The 26,029-nt window shown below is 40.8% G+C and overlaps 1 protein-coding gene across 1 annotated transcript; it reads left to right on the forward strand.

Annotated features, from left to right (window-relative positions):
* Window positions 1–8,722: 8,722 nt before the first annotated feature.
* Window positions 8,723–23,939, forward strand: LOC124134639 (transforming protein RhoA-like). The gene is made up of 4 exons (XM_046499584.2): window positions 8,723–8,902; window positions 10,948–11,180; window positions 12,381–12,784; window positions 23,386–23,939. The coding sequence occupies exons 2-4, from the start codon at window positions 11,028–11,030 to the stop codon at window positions 23,798–23,800; spliced, it is 972 nt and encodes a 323-aa protein (XP_046355540.2). The 5' UTR covers window positions 8,723–8,902; window positions 10,948–11,027; the 3' UTR covers window positions 23,801–23,939.
* Window positions 23,940–26,029: the final 2,090 nt, after the last annotated feature.

A 26,029-nucleotide genomic window follows, 5' to 3' on the forward strand; every position in this document is an offset into this window, starting at 1 on the left:
ATTGACTTTTACATATACAAAAAAAAACAACCCCAAACTTTGCTCACGTCAAATATTTAGTTTTTGTTACAACTCAAAATAGTGTAAGGGGAAATCCCACAATACCAATCAAGTGACTTATCAAAACTTCATCATCATTACCGACGCTACCCACAAATACATTTCCTTATTGTTTCGACCCCTGAAGATCCGGGGTAGTATAGGTCTTCAGCAACTCATGCTTGCCATAAAAGGCGACTATGCTTGTCGTAAGAGGCGACTAACGGGATCCGGTGGTCAGGCTCGCTGACATGGTTGATGCATGTCATCGTATCCCAGTTGCGTGGATCGATGCCCATGATGTCAATCACTGGACTGTCTGGTCCAGACTCCAGATTATATACAGCCCGCCGTCATGTAGCTGGACTATCGCTGAGTGCGGCGTTAAACAACAACCAACCAACCTTATCATTTCACAGACATATCTGTATTTTATTGTGTTGCTCAATGTGACGATACGCCCTTATACTATCAATAAAAGCGACAAATGCGCTTACGGCTGGCGAAACTGAGGTCGCGATCTTGTAGTGATTTCTGGGATTTGATCCCAGTATCCACAGGAAAGACAAAACAAACAATAACAGGGGCAACAACCAGTGGCGGTGAATTGTCAGAGATCAACGGCCCTATCTCAACCTCCTCACAGCGATAGCCCGTTCGCGGAGCTTGTTGCTATCTTGTACAAGGGAGGTAACTCTATGTTAACTCATGTCACATGCATGTCCGATTGAATTCGACCAATGAGTGGGCTTGTTTTGTTTTATGCTTCTCATAAGGAAAACCATTTAATTAGTGATTTATCCACTATCGAGGAAGATCATTTCTCCATGATCTGCTGAACCGACATTATTAAAAGTGCGCTTGTTGAAAGTAAGTTCTACCTTTGGTAATTAGGGTCGATCCTCGCCTCATTTCATCATGCGTGTGACACCTGGCAAATTTGTTTCATGACTTTCGAGATACCATATGTTGTAAACATACATATATGTATGGAATATTAGTTAAAGAAAACAAAATTTTGAATAACTTCATTTTCAATGTAAATAATCATTTCTCAATATATCAGAAGCAACGGGGAAACGAAACGTGTTCGGCATCAATCATCTTAAATTACATGAAGGCATCAATCATCTTTTACATGAATGTGCTAATTTTTCACCTGCGCATATTTTCAGATGCATGTGTATTAACAAAACCAGTCAATGACAGGTTGCATGGAAAACAATTGTTGAGTGAAACCTTCAAATATATTCTATTTTTTAAATTTCTTGTGTGGCTTTGGCTGTATACAAATAGCGCATGCGCAATCATTCAAAGAATAGCTCATATGAATACACCAACAACAAAAACAGAAAAAAGGGGTGGGTCGGCTACCCCCTCGCTTTTAGCAATATTCAAGCATCACCAAGGCGCGGTGCTTTAATTTTGGGCTACCCAGCTGCTCAATTTAAAATAGCCTTTACTTTGAATACGACAGGCCCTATATCCGTGTACTGTGCAGGGGAGGGTGTTTGGCCAGCGTACTTTGCGTATCGTGTGTTGTGTGCCGAATAACCGGGTTCGATTTCCCATATGGGTTAAATGTGAGAAGTCGATTCCTGGTGTAGCCCTATTGTGAGCTTGCTGAAATATTTAGGTAGAACCTCACTCACTCACTCACTCAACCTAGCGCTCACCCACTCACTAACCCAAGCGATCGCCCGCTCACTCACTCACACACTCACTCCCTCACTAACTTATATACTCACACACTCACTCTCTTTTCCTTGCGCTCACCCACTCTCTCGCACAATACAACAATGGAATAACACCAAACGTAACTGATTATGTAATCTTTCTTACAGCATTTTAAAATATCACTACCGCCATCCACACCCAAAATTGTGATGACAGTCAGTGGTTCAAAAGTTCACCAAAGTGGTAAGGATTAGCATCATGGCGCTGCCTAACTGTTGCTTGTCGAAGAATATGTGCGAGCGCACGAGTACAATTGACACCTACTTATGTTTGTCATTACAGACCTAGTTTGAATTATTGTGTGTTTGAACTCACTGCCCTGCAGTGGAACATCAGCACATAAGGGGGCACGGGTGGCCCAGTCGTCTAAGGCGCCGCGATTCGCTGTGCAGAGTTGCGTCCCTTGGGCACGCCAGAAACCTATGATTGTGGGTTCGAATCCCGATTCGCCCCGATTATGTTTCTAGGTTTGTCAGACCATACCCATATTCGTGGGTTTCACCGAAGTGGTAAACGTCTGAGACCTGCATCACTTCGGGCTTTCCTCCCACATTAAGCTGACACGCCGTGATATAATTGGAATACTGTTAAAAGTGGCGTTAAACCCAACTCACTCACTCACTCACTCAGCACATACATTGTTCAGGGTTATTCGTGAATGGAAACTTAATGGAACAAACAATGATTATACATACATAATAATGAAATTGTGCCTGAATTCAATAGTGGTATAATATTAATCGATACTAATCTTGTGTATGGGTACCGTTATGTGTACATTTGTTCAAGGCTATCATCTTTAACACACGACATTACTGAACCTAATTACGATACTGACAGACATATATTATTGTAAAAAATACATCTCAGAACGTGAGGCTTATTTTAAGATTTTATGGACGCCTCAGACACTCTCTCTCTCTCTCTCTCTCTCTCTCTAGTCTCTCTCTCCCTCTCTTCTCTCTTTCTCTCTCCCCCCCTCTCTGGCCACTCGCTCCCTCTCTTCTCTCTCCCCCCCCCCCCCCCCCCCCCCCCCCCTCTCTCTCTCTGTATTTACATACGCACGTGTGCGAGTGAGTGTCGCAATCGGTAACAATCCATCCTTCACATGTCTACCCACGACACTTTTTGAAAGCGCTACTGAGGCCTTGACTGATGAATTCTGATCTATCGAACATTCGAGTGTTCGACATGAGGGAAAAATGACTATTAGAAAGTTGAAGTAATCCCTTTGTCATACATTCTTAAGTTGAGCTTTGTATCAATCTGAATCTGTGGGCATAGATCCAATACGTGACAGATGAGGCGGTTTCACGGGTCTCTTACATTTCTAGCTCAGGTGGATTAATCATCAGTGTATGGGGAAGGGATAAGCAGTCGAACACTGAATGACAAGTAAAACACAGACCAAGAGGGAGACGATAGTGTCAACAGAAAAGATTTCTCAGCCCCTTTCCCTCTAACACGTAGCCATGAGTGAGTGAGTGAGTGAGTGAGTGAGGTTTAACGCCGCTTTTAACAGTATTCCAGTTATATCACGGCGTGTCAGCTTAGTGTGTGAGGAAAGCCCGAAGTGATGCAGGTCTCAGACGTTTACCACTTCGGTGAAACCCACGAGCACGGGGCGAACCGGGATTCAAACCCACAATCATAGGTTTCTGGCGTCCCCAAGGGACGCAACTCTGCACAGCGAATCGCGGCGTCTTAGACGACTGGGCCAGCCATGCCCCCCTACCACGTAGCAAACGGGCACGAATAACCCCTGATCCACGGCGACATCAAGGTGAACATTATACATCACACCTTTACTCTGACAGGCTTTTACGAATATGATTTTCGATGCGAATATAACACCAGACTGTCATGGGTAATGCAGCTTTTAATTGATCAGCCGTTTTAAAATATACAATGGTGTTACATATGTCACATGGTCTACTGTGTTCGACTTCAATTATTCGTTTGTTTATGTCACCAGCCGTCGCAATTGTACCTCGTATTTTGTAAACTAAATCTAGGATCGACAACTGGAAAAATGAGAATATGTTTAAACCATTTAGCCAGGACGTCTAACTGGAAAATTATTATCATTATTGCTTACATTCCGCTTTGAAGTGTCGCCATCACCACACTTATATCTACACAGTATCGACATCACCACACTTATATCTACACAGTATCACCATCACCACACTTATATCTACACAGTATCGACATCACCACACTTATATCTACACAGTATCACCATCACAACACTTATATCTACACAGTATCACCATCACCACACTTATATCTACACAGTATCGACATCACCACACTTATATCTACAGAGTATCGCCATCACCACAGTATCGCCATCACCACACTTATATCTACACAGTATCACCATCACCACACTTATATCTACACAGTATCACCATCACCACACTTATATCTCCACAGTATCACCATCACCACACTTATATCTACACAGTACAACCATCATCACACTTATATCTACACAGTATCACCATCACCACACTTATATCTACACAGTATCACCATCACCACACTTATATCTACACAGTATCGACATCACCACAGTATCACCATCACCACACTTATATCTACACAGTATCGACATGACCACACTTATATCTACACAGTATCACCATCACCACACTTATATCTACACGGTATCGACATGACCACACTTATATCTACACAGTATCACCATCACAACACCTATATCTTCACAGTATCACCATCACCACACTTATATCTACACGGTATCACCATCACCACACTTATATCTACACTGTATCACCATCACCACACTTATATCTACACAGTATCGACATCACCACACTTATATCTACACGGTATCGACATCACCACACTTATATCTACACAGTATCGACATGACCACACTTATATCTACACAGTATCGCCATCACCACACTTATATCTACACAGTATCGACATCACCACACTTATATCTACACAGTATCATCATCACCACACTTATATCTACACAGTATCGCCATCACCACACTTATATCTACACAGTATCACCATCACCACACTTATATCTAAACTGTATCACCATCACCACACTTATATCTACACAGTATCGACATCACCACACTTATATCTACACGGTATCGACATCACCACACTTATATCTACACAGTATCGACATGACCACACTTATATCTACACAGTATCGCCATCACCACACTTATATCTACACAGTATCGACATCACCACACTTATATCTACACAGTATCGACATCACCACACTTATATCTACACAGTATCAGCATCACAACACTTATATCTACACAGTATCACCATCACCACACTTATATCTACACAGTACAACCATCATCACACTTATATCTACACAGTATCACCATCACCACACTTATATCTACACAGTATCACCATCACCACACTTATATATACACAGTATCACCATCACCACACTTATATCTACACAGTACAACCATCATCACACTTATATCTACACAGTATCACCATCACCACACTTATATCTACACAGTATCACCATCACCACACTTATATCTACACAGTATCGACATCACCACAGTATCACCATCACCACACTTATATCTACACAGTATCGACATCACCACAGTATCACCATCACCACACTTATATCTACACAGTATCGACATGACCACACTTATATCTACACAGTATCACCATGACCACACTTATATCTACACGGTATCGACATGACCACACTTATATCTACACAGTATCACCATCACAACACCTATATCTTCACAGTAACACCATCACCACACTTATATCTACACGGTATCACCATCACCACACTTATATCTACACAGTATCACCATCACCACACTTATATCTACACAGTATCGACATCACCACACTTATATCTACACGGTATCGACATCACCACACTTATATCTACACAGTATCGCCATCACCACACTTATATCTACACAGTATCGACATCACCACACTTATATCTACACAGTATCATCATCACCACACTTATATCTACACAGTATCGCCATCACAACACTTATATCTACACAGTATCACCATCACCACACTTATATCTACACTGTATCACCATCACCACACTTATATCTACACAGTATCGACATCACCACACTTATATCTACACGGTATCGACATCACCACACTTATATCTACACAGTATCGACATGACCACACTTATATCTACACAGTATCGCCATCACCACACTTATATCTACACAGTATCGACATCACCACACTTATATCTACACAGTATCATCATCACCACACTTATATCTACACAGTATCGCCATCACAACACTTATATCTACACAGTATCACCATCACCACACTTATATCTACACTGTATCACCATCACCACACTTATATCTACACAGTATCGACATCACCACACTTATATCTACACGGTATCGACATCACCACACTTATATCTACACAGTATCGACATGACCACACTTATATCTACACAGAATCGCCACAAACACACTTATATCTACACGGTATCGCCATCACCACACTTATATCTACACGGTATCGACATCACCACACTTATATCTACACAGTATCGCCATCCCAACACTTATATCTACACAGTATCGACATGACCACACTTATATCTACACGGTATCGACATCATCACACTTATATCTACACAGTATCGCCACAAACACACTTATATCTACACAGTATCGACATCACCACACTTATATCTACACAGTATCGCCACATACACACTTATATCTACACGGTATCGACATCACCACACTTATATCTACACAGTATCGCCACAAACACACTTATATCTACACAGTATCACCATCACCACACTTATATCTACACAATATCACCATCACCACACTTATATCTACACAGTATCGACATCACCACACTTATATCTACACAGTATCGCCACCACCACACTTATATCTACACAGTATCGACATCACCACACTTATATCTACACAGTATCGCCATCCCCACACTTATATCTACACAGTATCGACATCACCACACTTATATCTACACAGTATCGCCACCACCACACTTATATCTACACAGTATCGACATCACCACAGTCATATCTACACAGTATCACCATCACCACACTTATATCTACACAGTATCACCATCACCACAGTCATATCTACACAGTATCGCCATCACCACACTTATATCTACACAGTATCACCATCACCACACTCATATCTACACAGTATCACCATCACCACAGTCATATCTACACAGTATCACCATCACCACAGTCATATCTACACAGTATCACCATCACCACACTTATATCTACACAGTATCACCATCACCACACTTATATCTACACAGTATCACCATCACCACACTTATATATACACAGTATCACCATCACCACACTCATATCTACACAGTATCACCATCACCACACTTATATCTACACAGTATCACCATCACCACACTTATATCTACACAGTATCACCATCACCACAGTCATATCTACACAGTATCACCATCACCACAGTCATATCTACACAGTATCACCATCACCACAGTCATATCTACACAGTATCACCATCACCACACTTATATCTACACAGTATCACCATCACCACAGTCATATCTACACAGTATCACCATCACCAAAGTCATATCTACACAGTATCGACATCACCACACTTATATCTACACAGTATCACCAACACAACAGTCATATCTACACAGTATCACCATCACCACAGTCATATCTACACAGTATCACCATCACCACACTTATATCTACACAGTATCACCATCACCACAGTCATATCTACACAGTATCACCATCACCACAGTCATATCTACACAGTATCACCATCACCACAGTCATATCTACACAGTATCACCATCACCACAGTCATATCTACACAGTATCACCATCACCACACTTATATCTACACAGTATCACCATCACCACAGTCATATCTACACAGTATCACCATCACCACAGTCATATCTACACAGTATCGACATCACCACACTTATATCTACACAGTATCACCAACACCACAGTGATATCTACACAGTATCACCATCACCACAGTCATATCTACACAGTATCACCATCACCACACTTATATCTACACAGTATCACCATCACCACAGTCATATCTACACAGTATCACCATCACCACAGTCATATCTACACAGTATCACCATCACCACAGTCATATCTACACAGTATCACCATCACCACAGTCATATCTACACAGTATCACCATCACCACACTCATATCTACACAGTATCACCATCACCACAGTCATATCTACACAGTATCACCATCACCACAGTCATATCTACACAGTATCACCATCACCACAGTCAAGTCTACACAGAATCACCATCACCACACTTATATCTACACAGTATCACCATCACCACACTTATATCTACACAATATCACCATCACCACACTTATATCTACACAGTATCACCATCACCACACTCATATCTACACAGTATCACCATCACCACACTTATATCTACACAGTATCACCACCACCACAGTCATATCTACACAGTATCACCATCACCACACTTATATCTACACAGTATCACCACCACCACAGTTATATCTACACAGTATCACCATCACCACACTTATGTCTACACAGTATCACCACCGCCACAGTCATATCTACACAGTATCACCATGTCCCCATCAATCTATACTGGACGTAAGAGGTGACCAGGTGGATTGGGTGGTCAGGCTTACTTACTTGGTTGATTGGGTGTCATCGTACCCCGAAGCCATGGATCGTTGCTCACAATATCGATCCCTGGATTGTCTGGCCCAGAATCGATTATTCAAAGGCCGCTTTTATATAATATGAATACTGAATCTGCGTGGAACAACAAACAAGATAAACGAAAACCTATCACTGCACTTGTCTGCACAGTATCGCTACCACTGTGCCTATATCTTCACATTATCGTTATCTGGTCCATGCGAGAGGCGTTGTGTCGGCCGAAAATATCACAACGCTTACAAGCTGTGGCACACCTTATTTTGCCTGTGGTTGCCTGGAAAGGATATTATTCGCCACACGGTAATACATTTACCAGGTAAGTGGCCATTGTCAGTATAACGGTTACTTAAGGTATAGAAGGACGTTACATGTATGTATATTCTACTTCTTACGTCAGCATTAACAATAGCTGTCATCGAAGTCGGACCATATCATTTGGTGATTTAAATATCTTAAAGGGTCACCAAGAGACACATAAGGCTATTGCTGGTTATTTTGATACAATTTACTTGCGTCGATATGTGTCCCATATCTCCCTTGCCCTTGTAAGCGGCCCATCCTGCGTTAGGTTGTAATAGGATCGGTATGCACTTAAGATCGAACGCCCACAGTGGCCATGAGTTGCGTACAGGCAGACAAAGTGGTTTATAACTCCTAGATGATTTACACTTCCAACGAGTACTCCATATCCATGTCACATCTAATACTGTTCATTGATGGGCGTGGCCCGTCCCGGGTGGGGTCGCAGAGTCAACTTCCGGGTTGTTAGTTCTTGAGGCGTTATCAGTGATATCATATCAGCGCTGAAAAAGGCAAGTGTGAGGATTATATTCAGGAATAAGCTCACTTGCCGACATTGTAATGCTATAACAGGTCAGTCCTCCAGCCCTCCAGCGATATGTACTTAGTATAGGTGTTCACTCACAAAAAGGTTTGTGTGTTAACAATCTTTTATTTTTATCAGATTTTGTTTGCTCTGTTAACTGGGTGACGTACTTCTATACCCAGTAAAGCTTGACACAGCAGTCGAGGTTGGAGTTGACTCAAGGAGAGGGAGGTGTGTGGCAACGGTGTTTCACAAATCTTAGGGCTGTGGTTGAATATTGGTACATAGATAGAGATTATCATATTAACATGTGTGTCTTTTTGATTTTACGAAACGAGTGTCAGAATTCCTGTATTTCTCCAGCGAGAGAGAGGGCAGTAAAAACATGTTTAAACGTGTTGCGTAAAATCAGTACGACACACATGCGAATGAAATATTTTCTTTATTATTCATTATTTCTCAATCCTTTTGAGCTCCCCTTTAGAAGATTTCACTGATTACGACCGCCGTCTTAGGAAACCAAAATTGTCGAAAGACGTCATCAATTTTCAGCTATCACGTCGTTACTTGTGTGACGTCATCCCTCACGTCACAATACGCTTACGTCCACAATGCCGTCCAGATGACGTAAAGACTACACAGTGAAATTTAAGAAATAAACGAGAAGTGGGAGTTGTTTATTTCTTATACGAGATATTAACATTATGTACAGCTTTTTAGGTATGCTACTAAACGTACAAGCTTTAAACCCTACTTTAATAATGATGGCTCCATCATTAGAATCCGACCTCGGCAATGTCGCACAAGTCCATTTTATGCACCGGTGGGTATTTCCCGCATATTCTCACAATCCTCACGTTAATAACCTGTACCTTTTCTCCCAATACCGATCATCATATCTCTCCCGCATGTGGATACGATCGTTGAGCCCTCGCGTTAATCTGCATTGCCCAGCTACATCTATGGGGAACAACTCACTAGACACTCCCCTCTCAAACATAACGTCCTCCAATATACGACGTCATCAAGTTGCGAGTGCATGTTCGAATTTCCAGAAATGGCGTCATGATAGAACCATGTTTCATCGTGAAATAAACCACACTTCGTCCTTCATTGTTTTTTGCGATTTATCGCGTAGCTCTCCTGTACTGTATATGCACATACTATTTTTAACTCGGTTATTTCTAACCCGATAGAAAATAAAGGTATTTAAGCTGGGATGGCCTTGAAAGGAATTATCTGTTCCCGAAAATGATCGCAACAAATTGTTTGGTTTTAACATGGGTTATTATGATAATTATCAAATTCTGTGTCCGACAAAAAAAATATATTACTGCGATATGTTCAAGTTAATAATGTCTTCTATAATAGGTAGAAGGATTTAATTATATTATATTTAATTTTATTATTAATTACTGAGTAAATGTAAACATTGATGTACATTTATTTAACGTTACATTGATTTGCTTATTGACTATAATAATGAACTAAAAATACAAATGCTTATATGTTTCATGTTGGTCTGGCGTTAACAGAAAGAAGTAACCTCCCAAACATTCATGCCATATAAGGATTTCTTAAACGAAGACAAATACCCGCAGAAATCAACCCGGCAATGGATAAGCGGAAGAAGCTAGTGATTGTGGGAGACGGTGCTTGTGGGAAAACATGCCTTCTGGTGGTGTTCACCAAAGACGAGTTTCCTCAAGTCTACGTGCCAACAGTTTTCGAAACTTACATAGCCGACATCGATGTCAATGGTAGACAGGTAAGCATCACTGTGAGTGAGTGAGGTGCAACGGCGCTGTGGAAACTATGTATGGTGCTGACAGGCAATGATAACAAACACTGCGAATCTGGATTCACTGGATTCTGTCATGCCTAGGGGACGCAACTCTGCACAGTAAATCCGCGCCCAACAAAGATCGTGACCCGTTTCTGTAATTGGTGTGATGTGCAAGCATATTTACTGAAAAAATTGTGGATAAGACATTAAGGAAAGAAGATTGGATCAGTTGAGGTTACCTCCTTGCTGACATGTTTATGTACAGTAAACTACGGTTATACCGAGCACGCTTATAACGAACTAACGGATATAACGAACTAACTTTTTAGTCCCGACTATATGCTGTAGTTATACTGTATATATGCTTATAACGAATTACGGTTATAACGAACTAAAATTAGTAGTCCCTTTGAGTTCGTTATAACCGTAGTTTACTGTATGTATGTTGTTACCATGAGATTTCCATATTGAAGGCTAACCCAGACGTCAGTTCGTACAGAACTTAATTTGAAATCAGTAAATGACCACACCAATCACTGTATAATCCATTCATTATATAACATAAAGTTTTAGGGTTTACTATAAAAAAGGCAGTAAAATGGGTCATATATGTTTCAGCAGCAAGTACAGACTCATTAATTAATTGATTAGACCCGTGAAGATCCGGGGTAGAATAGGTCTTCAACAACCCATGCTTGCCGTAAATGGCGACTATGCTTGTCGTAAAAGGCGACTAACGGGGTGGGGTGATCAGGCTCGCTGACTTGGTTGATGCATGTCATCGATCCCAATTGCGTGGATCGATGCTCATGATATTAATAACTGGATTATCTGGTCCAGACTCGATTATTAACAGACCTCCGTCATATAACTGGAATATTGCTGAGTGCGGCGTTAAACAACAAACAAAACAACCAACCAATTATTGATTATATTGAAGGAAAAAGGATGTTTTACAAAGAGAGAAACCTACCCCTTCATCAACCTAGAATAACATGGAATGAGAACATGGTGGTTATCCATCTGTACACACACACACAATACTCCAAATAAATTATCATTAATCATCGTCAAAACAAGTTATCATTAGTAAAAGTTCGATCCTTGATGATTTGATATGGTGTTTTTTTAGAAGAATGTTCATTTTCTAGTAACGTTATTTCTTCCGGTTCCCACGTGTAGATGGAGCTGGCGTTGTGGGATACAGCAGGTCAAGAAGACTATGATCGACTCCGCCCGCTGTCCTACCCAGATACTGACGTCATCCTCATGTGTTTTTCCATCGACAGCCCAGACAGCCTTGAGAACATCCGAGAAAAGTGGAACCCGGAAGTGAAGCATTTCTGCCCCAGCGTTCCCGTCATCCTCGTCGGCAACAAGAAAGATACCCGTAATGACGACCACATCAAGGCTGAGTTGGCGAGAAACAAACAATTTCCGGTTAAACCGGAAGAGGGTCGTAATATGGCAGAGCGAATTGGAGCAGAAAAGTATCTCGAATGTTCGGCTAAAATGATGGAGGGTGTGAGGGAGGTTTTCGAAACAGCAGCTCGTATAGCTCTGAACACGAAGACAACGAAGAAAAAGTCAAAGAAACAACATAAATGTGAAATCCTGTGAAGTAGTGGACCTACTGAAACAATATCATGATAGGAAAAGAAACATATTCATACAAATAAATAGTAAACAGAATAGTGCAAGTCCGTTCAGAGGTTCTTCCGCAAAATATTTGTGAGGATTTCATATGGATTGAAATAATAATGATCAAAATGTGTCACATGTCCTACATATTTGATACCATACAGATTTGGTAAATATAAGATCAATATAAAACACGTTGTGATATATTTGATTTGATTAACCATAATGTCAGTTTTTTTACATTTGTTTGTTGTTTGACGCCGTACTCAGCAATATGTTTGTGAAAAATAAATCAAGTCTTGACCAGACAGTCTAGTCCACTCACTCACTCACTCAATTCTTGTTTTAACCGAGCCCGGGCTGGGCCATGGTCTTGACATTCCAGTACGAAACGAGCAATGGATTCAGGTTGATGGCAAGAGCATACATTTTTTGTGACCAAGTTTGAGGCGTAAGATGGCTACTTCAACTTTCCTTTCATTTGAGTATGAGTATGTTTTTTTGAGGATTTTGGATTGAATTTTGTATGGTAATCTGCCGATCTTACTTTTTTGGCTATGGAGGCTTTGCTTTTGCTTTTTATCTCTTGTTTGCTGAAGGGAACAAGCTGTATATCCGCTGTGTCTTGAGCCAGCGTGTCTGCTTTTCATTTCCATGAATTTATACGTGAGACGGGATCCAACACATCCCATGGCTCGACAGTTTTGTATATTCGTATAGAATATTATTGCCTGTGTTCTGGAGTTTGAGTTTCTGGCTCGGTTTGAGGCAGGGCTTGAAATGCACTTAACGAGTCTGATAGGATGACTGCCTTTGCTTCCGGTAATTCAGGCATGAGTTTGAGTGCATGAAGAATTGCCTCCAATTCAGAAGTGAACACTGACTGACATTAGCCTAAAAGAAAACTAAAAAGCAGAGGGAATTGAGCATTTAAGGTACGGAAGCAATTCATGGAATTACTTGAATCAAACCTGCTGGGACAGTGTAGTTCTAGTTATCCTGCAAGTTATGTTTCTTACTTCCAGAGCTTGTTTCTCTCACCTTACCTGTGTATGAAACAGTCATAAAAACACCTGGTTCTATAGAGGTCTGCGGTGCAGCATCTTCCCGAGGCAAGAGAGTTAACTGACTTTAAAAGGCCAGTTTCCACCCTTGCCGAACTAGGCTTGAATTCCTGGGCTCGATCGGAGCGCCACCAGTGGTTATTACGAGTTATGTCCCTTCTAAACCTCTCCCAGCCTAGTTCGGCAAGGGTGGAAACTGGACTTTTATAGATCAGTTAACAACTCTCTTGCCTCGGGAAGATGGCGGTGCAGTGACCATTTCCAGTTTCGACTTTGACCTTATCCTGACTGAAATTATTGGTGCAGATATCAAATTGTGAATAATTAAGCAGACACACATTGGGATTTGAATGACATGTCTCAAACTGGCTAGGACTGCCTGTTTCCCAGAGCCTTGTCTCCCTTTAAATCAACAGCATCTCAAAACAATGATATTTTAGGTAAAGTTTAGTTAATAGGTGTCACGTGATTCATTCTAAAAGCAAAATTAGGGGTGACCTGTGATAACGGCATCTCAGTGTCAGAATGTGGTTTGTAACGTACATGTTGTTGATATGACGCTTTGTGTGTGTCAGTCCATATATCATAAACACTACATGTACAGTGTCTTGTGCAAGAGTACATCGATTATCTCCCTTGAATGGCAAGTCTCATGTACACTGTGCATCAAGATATTTTATGTAACTTACACCTACAGAATGGCAACGTGACATGTCGATACAGAAATGACAGAATAGTGTCTACTCCCTAGGTTATCCCCCATACTTAGATATGTAAATATTTGTTGACATTTATTAAATGGAAAAGAAAGTTTCACTCTCAGTCTTGACATATTTGTTCAGTGATAAATCAAATACAGTAAACTAAGGTTATAGCGAACACGCTTATAACGAACTGACGGATATAACGTACTTACTTTTTTGTCCCTAAAATTTGCTGTAGGTATGCTGTATATATGCCTATAACAAACTACGGTTATAACGAACTACCATTAGTGGTCCCTTTGAGTTCGTTATAACCGTAGTTTACTGTATCTGGTACATAAATGCCATATTCGAGTGTTATTTATGATTCCACCATATATTTGGATATGCCACTTTAAATTTCTGATATTTAATTGTGAATAAAATCATATTGTTTTTACTATTTGTTCATGCACAGTTGTGTCATTTTTGTCTATAAATTAATACAGGAGTTTGAAATCGGATGCAGAACATGGGCTTGGCAGCTCATGTTGTAAATCCCACTACATCATACAGTTACCAACCTGTTGGTCATATGATCAGAGGTTCTCTCTGTTGACAATAACAAGTATGGACCAACATATCGGGATCAGCCTCAAACCAATTTGGATCACAACTTTAACACCATTATGGATACTACCGATGCATGTGTCACAAATGGGCCCAAAGAGAAGAGGAACCTGTTGAATGTGTGTGATATTGTCATTTGGAGAACGCACAAACTGAAACAGAGGCAACACAATTTGAAACAAACATATTCTGTCTCAGACAGCTGTCATAAAAAAGCTGGCTACCCTACATGAAAAGTTTGTACTTATTACCACCGACAAGGCATTAAATAACGTAACCATTTTATGTAAGCATCTAAATAATGCTACATATAGGGCCTGTATGTTAACTGAGGACAAAAGCTGTCCAAATAAGTACTACTTGATTCTTAATTTTAACCTGAAGACATGTCCATTCCTCTTTTGTACTGGATTCCAAAGCTCCACAAAGATCCGCATAAAAAAAAGATATATTGCTGGGTCGAGCAAACGTACCACCAAATCCCAGTTTAAAAAAATAGCCATAATCCTAAATTCAATCAAGGGAAGATTTTCTACAGAAAGTATTTGAAACAATTGGAATAAGACTTTCTCAAAACTCCAAAGATTTACTTGATTTTTTTTGCGATCTAAGAAAAGAACTAACTTCAATTTTCTCCAAAAGTTTGATTTTTCAACTGTATACACCACTATCTTAAACGACTTTAGGAAAAACTTCATTCCTTGATCCATAGGGCATTTGTCACTAAACGCGGTGATCGTAAATATAGTTGAATAAAATATTACATATGTATCTTCAGAGCTTCAGGACAATCTGTCGAAAATGAGAGAAAATGTCATCTGAGATGTTTACTGAGAAAATGTGTGAAATGATGGATTTCCTCATTGATAACATCTATATAAAGAATGGGAGTCAGACATTTAGGCAAGAAGCTGGCATTCCCATTGGCACCACATATGCCTCCATCCTTGCTGACATGTTTCTTTATGCATACGAATTGGAATTACTGCACTGATTGGCATAATAAAAACAAGAGAACTCGGCCAAGATGTTTTTCTGAAACCGTCACTGGGCGTCTTCAAGTCAAGAGTGAAGACCCATCTCTTTCCACGAGACGCCTACGATCCACCCTATAGGCTTAGTTGATATGTATCCCAGCATCCCACGATTACCAGCTCTGAAATGATCTAAAAACCATAACTCTAAGCCAGGATCTAGATTTTCGAAACGATCTTAGCTAAGATAAATCTTCAAAGATAAGATATCTTAAGGTTAAGATAAAATAGATTTTCGAAACTATCGTAAAGCTGTCGCAGATCGTTGAAGGCTGCGATACCTATCATAACTCTGACAGAGAACTCATTTGTGTTAGATTGAAAAAGCGGGGTGTTTCCCCATGACGTCACGGGGATTTCCCAGCTGCTGACAATAATAACATAGAAAAGTGACACGGAATTCATGATCACATTGTCAGGCCACATTGTTTAACATGCAACTATTTGAGTGACATTCAGTACAATCCTACATACGTCCTACATGTAGACGTTTTGTTTTTATGATAAAAGATGCCATGACTACCCGAATGCAAATATTATTCGTGTGGCATGCAAGGGCATTTTGCAAACCAAATAAGTGCCATAATCAATAAGTGTAGTGTTACCACACTATTGCTATTAGAATTGAACAAATGTGCTAAAAGATGCTTCACTATTTTCCCTTCAAATGGTTCCCCTCGCGAGCACGCAGAGCTTTATGTTAACACATCGCGTACAAAGTCAAGGACGAAAGTAAGGGACTTTATTCTTCATGACAATGCCGAGACCTTTGATCGAACAGCAGGCGTTATTGCGTTGAATCGAGCGCATTACAAGTGCTCTTCTTCTCGTCTTCTTAATCACCATCATTATCATTATTAGTAGTGTACAATCGAGCTCAATAGATCGAAGTTACATCCAGGAAACCGTATGGCGTTGATTGCTAAGGAGGAATACCGACAGTGTCAGTGGTCGACTGATGGTTCGAGAATAAATTTAACTTTTTCAGTGTCCTTGTGTTCTAACTTGAATGACCATAAGATGAAGCTATTCTTAAATAACGATGTTTCTGCTACTGTCAAGTTTGCACACATACTTAGAAGGAGCACTTTGTTGATGCGTACCAATAGAAATCTTAGCGATGTCTATAACAGGGCATATATCAATATTCATGCAGAACCGGTTTCCGTTTTGGTCTGTTAAACCAAGAAAAATTGTTATTTATTTTCATTTTAATGCACCCGTATCGTAGTTAAGAAACGAAATAAAACACGAGCTTTCGCTCAGTCAGATACGGTTGGAAGTCCACTTCCTTCGTTAAAATTAATATCTCCATCTACTTCATGCCATGAACATTATATTGTTTAAAGCACCATTAATGTACCATTACAGACTTTGATTTAAACCATTATCAAAACATTTGTTCAGTGTAAATTGACTTATGGTAAACGAATCCACATTTAACGCTTCTATTAGGTTTATCATACCAAGATATTTTGATATGCCATAAATTCTATTGGATTATACATGTATCTGCTTTTCTGAACATAAATAGAATGAAATACATTCTTGTGATTCGTATTTTATTAATGATCAAGGAAAAGATGTTTTTGATGACGTTAAATATCCTCATTCCAATGAAACATACCTTCATACGTTTTTCAATTGATATATCTTAAAGAGCCGATAAAAAGACACATAACCACATATATAGCGATTCATGTTTGAATATTTTGCATGTGTGACAATCAAAATAACTTCATAAGACCCGACCAATCAACGTACATATTCTGTGGCCTATATTTAGCATCGAGCAAACGGCCTATATATATATCCGCTAGGGCTGCTTGTGACATGTTACCCTAGTCCATCTGAACATAGGTACACGGTGATCACAGCTATTCATAGGACGTGTTGTTCTACCTCTAGACGAGTACCAGGTAAGCACATGCTACTGTGTAAGCACCAAATATTGTACACTCTTGTACCTGGGAGTGCGAGAGGTGTCAACTTCCGGGTTGTCCTCGATAGGTTTTCAATGAAATGAGAGGTCTCACTACTGTCAGAGATACATGCATGATGTTGTTTTACGAAACATTCACGGTTTAGCGTATATACACGCGTATCATAACACTATTAAGATGATAATCAACAATAACATTTAAAGTACATTCATTGAGTATTGTAAAGAATATAATAATAAACAGTGTATTCATGTTTAAACACGCTAGTTGTGTGAAACATTATTGAAATACTATGTAACATAAACATACTTTGGACCCTCTCAGGGAAAATATTTGCCCATAATCGACATTTTGAGAAACTTTATTTAAATAGTTTATATTTCAGCCAGTATTCATCAGGGAGAAGCATACAGCTATCGGTTGTCGTATGTTTCCACCCCGAAGTCAGTCAAGCAGGGCGACTATATTGTGCAGTCCCTCATTCACGACAGCTTTTATCTGGATGTTTTTCATCTGGTTAGGCCTGTTCCCATAAAGGCGTCTATTGCGAGCTGCATGGCGGCTCTTGTTGCACACAGCTGAACTCATTATACTGTGCATGTCAGCAACTCTTTATTCGCTCGTCTCACGTCTCAGATACGGGATCAAATTCTCACATGGGTGATTGTGAAGTGCATACCCTCTGCCCATATACTTCAGGTGACACGGGTGTCCTAGTGGTCAAATATACTGAACAGCATTGAAAACGCACCACCATGAAAATGGATGTATTTTTATCCGGGCTTAAGTCATATGAAAGTATATAAGTGAATGAGTAATATACGACGTTCTGGACGAAGCATGAAGAAGAACAGCTCGTCAGAACACATTCCTAATTTCTTTGTAAGCGAAATCGCCAAAACGCAACAAATTGCGTGAACATCATGGAAAACGTGTTTTGATTCATGGGAAGCATGCAGAATAGGGCTATAAAAGACAGACTTTTAAAAGCCACATCACTTGTTGCTGCAGACGTAAAGGGTACTGAAACAAGAAATGCCAAGATTAACAGCAGAGGAACGTGAACGTGCCTTGGGCATACTTCAAGTTGGTACGTCAAGTAGAGTCGTTGCACAACGGTTTCAATGCCATCATTCAACAGTTCTCAGGCTACTGAGCAGATACCAGCAGACACGAACCACCAGAGATCGACCACGTCCGGGTCAACGTCGTGTAACTACACCACGTCAGGATCGCCATATTGTTCGTCGGCATCTTCGTGATCGTACACTTCCGGCTACCAGGACTGCAGCAACCGTACAAGGCCGACGGAATTGATCAGTGCTGACACCGTACGTCGACGTCTCCGCTCAGCAGGGCTACGTGCTCGATGTCCATATGTTGGACCCATACTCACTGATCGACACCGAAATGAACGTCTGCGTTGGGCCAAAAGGCATCGTCATTGGAGATTGCGGCAGTGGCATGGTGTGCTGTTCTCTGATGAGTCCCGTTTTCATTTACGGAATGCTCACGGTCGACTGCGAGTGTGGCGTCGACGTGGAGAACTTTTCCACAATGACTGCGTTGTACAGACAGATCGATTGGTGTGTGTGTGTGTGTGTGTGTGTGTGTGTGTGTGTGTGTGTGTGTGTGTGTGTGTGTGTGTAACAGGTATAACATATACATATTGGCAAATCACGTCATCCCATTCTTTCATCAGCACCAGGATATGCACATCTTCCAGCAAGATAATGCAAGAGCCCACACAGCACGTGTTTCAACACAGTACCTAGCGAACAATAATGTGCCTCTGCTTCCATGGCCAGCCCTGTCACCCTATCCATCGCCAATTGAACATCTATGGGATTACCTGATCAACGCCTCTCACGTCGTCCGCAAGTACAGAACCTGAGAGAACTTGAAGATACACTACGTCAAGAGTGGAATGCCGCCGAACACTATTCGCAGACTTATTCGATCAATGAGAAGATGTTGCATGGCCTGTGTTGCTGTCAATAGCGGACATACCAGATATTGACTTTTCATTTTAACCCTATGTGGCTTCCTTACACTGATGACGTAATTGTAATTACTGTGTGTTATTCCTTTTCCTTTGTCGTTTTTCTTAATAATCCGTCTATGTCTGTTCTAATCAAAATCGGTCATTGCTCAAGTTGCTTTTGTAATATTTCAAGATTTATTGCTGGTGCGTTTTCAATGCTGTTCAGTATAGTTTAGTCACTTAGCCGTTCTTGTATCTGCTAATCGTGGGTTCAAATCCTGGATTCGCGTCAGCTGTTGTGCTTGGTCGGTCAGCACCATACCCTTTGCTTGTGGGATTCCCCACATTACTAAATGTCTACCTGCGTTCAATCGGTTTTCCTCTCAGCATGCACGCCGTAACAACTGAAATGACGTTCAAAGCAGCAAAGTTAAATTGCAGGGGTTCCTCGGGGCAATCAATGTCAAAACACCAAAAATCAATTTGGAGAAAAATAAAAACAAAATACAAGACCACATTCTAAATCAAATTCTTGATTATCTGCAGTAAAGTTAAAGGTTTGGACAGAAAGAAAGAGAAAGTGGGAGAAGAAAAAGAATTTCATAAAAGCAAAAAAACCCAAAACTGTTCAAATCTAATGAAAAAAGGTTTCTCAGGCAATTAAATGCAACCAATGGCAATGAGGAAAGACCCCCCATGGATTCCAGTGAAAGGTTTCGGAAACAGTTGTGTTCTATACCCGGCAAATGCAACCTCGACAACCCAGGGGTAGAGGATAATAATAATGTACATGACAAAATAAAGTCACTATTGTTGTGTTTCATTACAACCGATTGCCTGAAAAGGGGCTATTGAAAGGTCCAAATCGAACACGGCGCCAGGGCCGGATGCTATGCTTCTTGTGTCCTAACACCATTTCTTCACTGTTTAAATTCTCTTGTCGATACGGGGGTTGTTCCGCCTTGGTTGTGCAAAGGTCGAACCATACTTCTCCCCGAAAAAGGTGATTTGACTGACCCTTGAAACTTCCGCCCTACTTACTTGTCTGAATACACGGTACAAAGCTGAACGCTCGCAATAAAGTCAAAGCCACAAATACTTATGCTGTACCCGTCCTGTCGTATTCCTTTGGTGACGAAACAAGCAATTCAGGGTATTGACACCCTCACATGAAGTATCATGTCAGACAAAAGATCCCACCCCCCTCGCTCTTCCCTCAATCGCTAATATTTACCAATTACAATGGGAGGACGTGGTATCATTAACGTGGAGAATTCTATATAGAATTGTATTGTGCACTTTTGAATACATTTATTTGTCTGATGATCCTCTTGTGAAGCATGTCAAGACTCATTATGAAAACAAGGCATTCCACAGTTTCTTAAACGAGCCAAGGACGTGGGACATAATCTCAATGTCAGTGTTGATTTTGTTGATGGTTCTGTACTGCTGGACGGTACACAAATGAATGTCAACCAAGCAAAGTGCCATATCAAATCGGCCCAGACTTTTTTCAAGGAGAGGCTATCTGAACAACCGTGGCGTCGAGTTTATGTTTAGTGTGTTGAGAAGCAAAGCAACCCTGCAGAGTCCTTTGCTTGGATTAAGTCGGCTGGCCTAAAAAGTGAAACAGGAGGCTTTCTGTTTGCTGCTCAAGATCGGTCACTCCCCACTCGAAACAGTCAATGTGTGATTTTGCATCAAAATGTAAATATGAAATGTAGAATATGCAAAGAATTTAATGAGACTTTCCAACACATTTTTAGTGGATGTCCAGCTTTGGCACAAACACGGTATCTTAAAGGACATGATTGCGTGACTCGATCATTTTATTACCGTCTTCGACATGCTTGAGTGACTGTTGTTTGGCCATCAACAATCACTGTTTAGATATTTTATGTTTTACTACCCTGGATCCAATTGTCACCACAGCTTCGTCTTGAGCCCGATTCGTTTCTACTGAGCGAGAGAAACGCTGTGCTCAGTAAGAGATAGAATCAATGGAAGCGGTAACATCACTTCCGAAAGGGTCCGGACTGTTTAGCATGAGAGAACGGATATGTAATACCCTGGATAATCGAGAAACCCACTTCTACGGATATGGTGCTAACAAACCTAGAAAAAGGTGATAATTTGTGATTCGAAACCCATGATCATAGGTATACATGCATGAAGGTTAAAGTTGACTTACTTTATGAGTTAACTTCATGGAGATCAGTGCACACAGTAGTTGTAATAAAGAGCCAATAACAAGATTTTCATTCATTTTCAGCAAATTAAAATGACGACCCAGAAGAAGCTAGTTGTTGTAGGTGACGGTGGTTGTGGAAAAACGTGCCTTCTGATGGTGTACCGCAAAGACGAGTTTCCGGATGTGTACGTGCCAACAGTGTTTGAAAGTTATGCAAAGGTCGTCGAAGTAGACAATAAACTGGTAAATGTCTTGGGACTTATTGCTTTGATCTTTGTCGGTGCTAATTACCTAGCTGGCTGCAATTTGCCATTTGCTTTGTCCATTTTTTCACCCATCAGTGCTAATTGTCCCGGCCTCCCGTTTGCCCTTTGTCCATTACCTATTACTTATCTATGACACCTTAAGTACTGGCTTCCATACCTTCAGCGCCAACTACTGTAAAGTGCTTGCTTCCATTGTCTATCGCTAATCACCTATCAGCGCCAATCATCTGTTGGCCTCCCTTGTTAGTTTCTACCCTTTGTTATTTTCCACCTTTTGTTATCTTTTTAATTTTGTTGTCCTTACATGTACATAATGCATAATACATATGCTCTCTGCCTCGTGGCATTCATTCACCTGATGAAGGGGTAAGCATATACTCCGAAACGTTGTGTTCCTCATAATAAATGTGTATCACTTCTAAATGCCTTTAAAAAGCCTTAATGTTTTGGCGGTTTCTGTGATCAAGTGATATTTCCTGACTATGGATTGCAGTAGTTGATCCTGATGACAGATTACAGCCAGTTACGGCCCAGGGAAGCTGTACCTGGTAATACAGATGGCAATTTACGTCACCGCATGAACCGAATATGGACATGTTAGCTACTAAGCTGTGACATGCATAAATATCGATCATCGTTATGCTTTTACAGATGGAAATGATTCATTTTCGACTTTTACCTTTTACAGTCAAACGTCGACATGTCTTGGCTGTTATTGCGTTCTGTATGACCTTTTTCTGTTGTAGATTAGCCTGACTCTGTGGGATACTGCAGGTCAAGAAGGATATGATCGACTCCGCCCGTTGTCCTACCCACGAACGGATGTCATCCTCATGTGCTTTTCCATCGACGTCCCCGACAGCCTTGATAACGTCCTCGAGAAGTGGAGCCCGGAAGTGAAGCATTTCTGCCATAATGTTCCCATTATCCTGGTCGGCAACAAGAAAGATCTCCGCAATGATGACCACACCAAGGCTAGGTTGGCACAATACAAACAATTTCCGGTTAAACCGGAAGCAGGGCGTAAAATTGCGGACAGTATAGGAGCTGTTACTTATCGTGAGTGTTCCGCAAAGACGAAGGAGGGGGTGACTGAGATATTTGAAACAGCAGCTCGCGCAGCTCTGACGTCGAAGAAAAAGAAGCCCTTGTGTCGCATTCTGTGAAATCAAACGGCTATAACGTCAAAGACACTTTGACGTATCCCAGGCCACATTCATGTTTGTGAATGCACAGAGCATTTTTTTGCCTCGTGTCTTGCAATCGCCACTCTGTACTGTTATATAAATAGTGATGCGTATATTATTCATATTTGTTTTTTTAAGCTTCGTTATCAATTCTATGAACTATATTAATTACTGTGACCATTCCATTTATATATCTGAACACCAGTAGACTGGAACTGATTAATCATCGTTTCGGAAAGTATAAAATGCGATGAAAATGTCCATAAACACACTTAACTGAGTAAACAGGATTCATAAAGTTTATATCCACTTTATCCCTTTATACGAAAAAAAAATAGGGATGCCTGTTTCGATCAGCTAAACTACCAGTATAGACAGTAGCAAAACTCTATGAGCTATAGAAAGAAAAGCTATAGAAAATAACAACATGCACAGAATGGAGTCAGAGAAGAAATTGTAGATTTTGTGTCGAATAGATGGGTATATACATACACCTCATGTTTGTAGCAGAGGCATTTTGGCTGAACATACATTTGGGACAGTGACATATAGCTGCCCCTGTTCCACGTGCATTCAATTTCTTTATTTCCGTACTGATGGAGGCCACAGGCCTATAGTACATTTATGAGTTGTACATTCAGAGTAGTAGAGTCTATAACATAATATTTTGTCTGTGTCTCATTGCATGATAAATGTACATAGATACATTTTGAAAAAGTAAGTACTTAGAGTTGTTTAACAGAGATGAGAATTTAAAGAAATTGGGATTGACATGGTAATATTCAGGTATATACTTAGCCCTTAATGTTGCATAAAATGGGCATATAAGAAGGAAGTGGTATTCATCTTCAATGTCTGTTATAATACTGATAAACACCTACATGTAGGTTCGTACAGATGACACTTTTCTTATTAAGTTTACGTTTCACGGGCCTTCTAAACACGGAGGCCCTACGCATTTTGGGCGCGTTGCAAGCCACGAATCGTTTAGAGTAAGCAAATTAATCGCTCACCCGTGGGTCTGCGAAAGCTCAAAGCGCTTGCGCACTCTTCCAAAATGGCAGCGCAACTACCGCTGGGTTTGCCTTGCCCAAATGAAGATCGTAATAGAAGAGACTCGAGGACGAGCCGATAAATTTAGGGTTACGTTGAAGATGTGGTGCAGACTGAGGATGTCAGCTGCCCTTGCCCATTTCCCAGTCGATCCAGTCAAGAATTCCTTGTTCCGCTGTGGCCGCCATTTTGGTTTGACAGGGAACCGATTGCAAGCGGCTGTTAGCGTCCCGTTGTAAGGCTAGTTGCTGTACATCGCTTGCATCAATTGGCGTTTTGCAACGCACCCATAATAGTAAGGCGCTCCGTGATACATACCAAACAGTTGTCCGTATGACAAAAACAACTTTGTTATATAAAAAGGAAAGTGATAGTGTTCAGAGTAATATTGAAAATGCATATCTGTAAATGAAAGTGTTTCGAACCTTTTAATAGACCGCCTCCGTTGTCTAGTGGTGGAGCGTTCGCCCGGAGAGCGGAAGGTCCGCGATCCGATCCCCGGCCGCGTCATACCAAAATACCTTAAAATATGGTACTTATTGTTACCCTGTCTGGCGCTCGGCATTAAGGGGCTAAAACAAGGACTGGTCGGCTCGGAGTTAGTATACCGTGTCTGAGTGGGGTATTTATGTTAAACTTCGTCATGGTATCTCAGTGAGCTAGCGCTATAAATCGGCATCAGTCCGGACTAGTACAAGCAGCCACACAAACACACACGTACATGCACGTCGCTATATAAGTGCAATAATCTTGGACGCGACGTTAAACCCCATTTCACTTCACCTCACCTCGAACCTTTTAAAACGCCGGTATACCTGTTTATATATATCATACACTGGAGGTCGAAACTACGCCAGGTGAACTATTATATATTCAATGGATCACCAGTGATAGAAACAGGTGACATTCAGTATTACTGCGCATTGCACTATTCATGTATATGCACCACTAAATCTTAAAGGGGAATTGGGGTAAAGAAGAGGTTAAAGCGTTCGCTCGTCACGCTGAAGGCCCGGTTTCGATTCCCCACATGGGTCATCATCAGGTGAACATCCTTGCTCTGTGACATGTTTGGTGTGAATGTCATCACGAACAAAACAAAAGTTATTGTATTGAAAAGAGTATTCTCAAATGAAATGAGATGTGGTGATTAAA

This window comes from Haliotis rufescens, unplaced genomic scaffold (assembly GCF_023055435.1).
Source record: "Haliotis rufescens isolate VD_foot unplaced genomic scaffold, xgHalRufe1.0.p SCAF_16, whole genome shotgun sequence".
In the NCBI taxonomy this organism is placed as follows: Eukaryota; Metazoa; Mollusca; class Gastropoda; order Lepetellida; family Haliotidae; genus Haliotis; species Haliotis rufescens.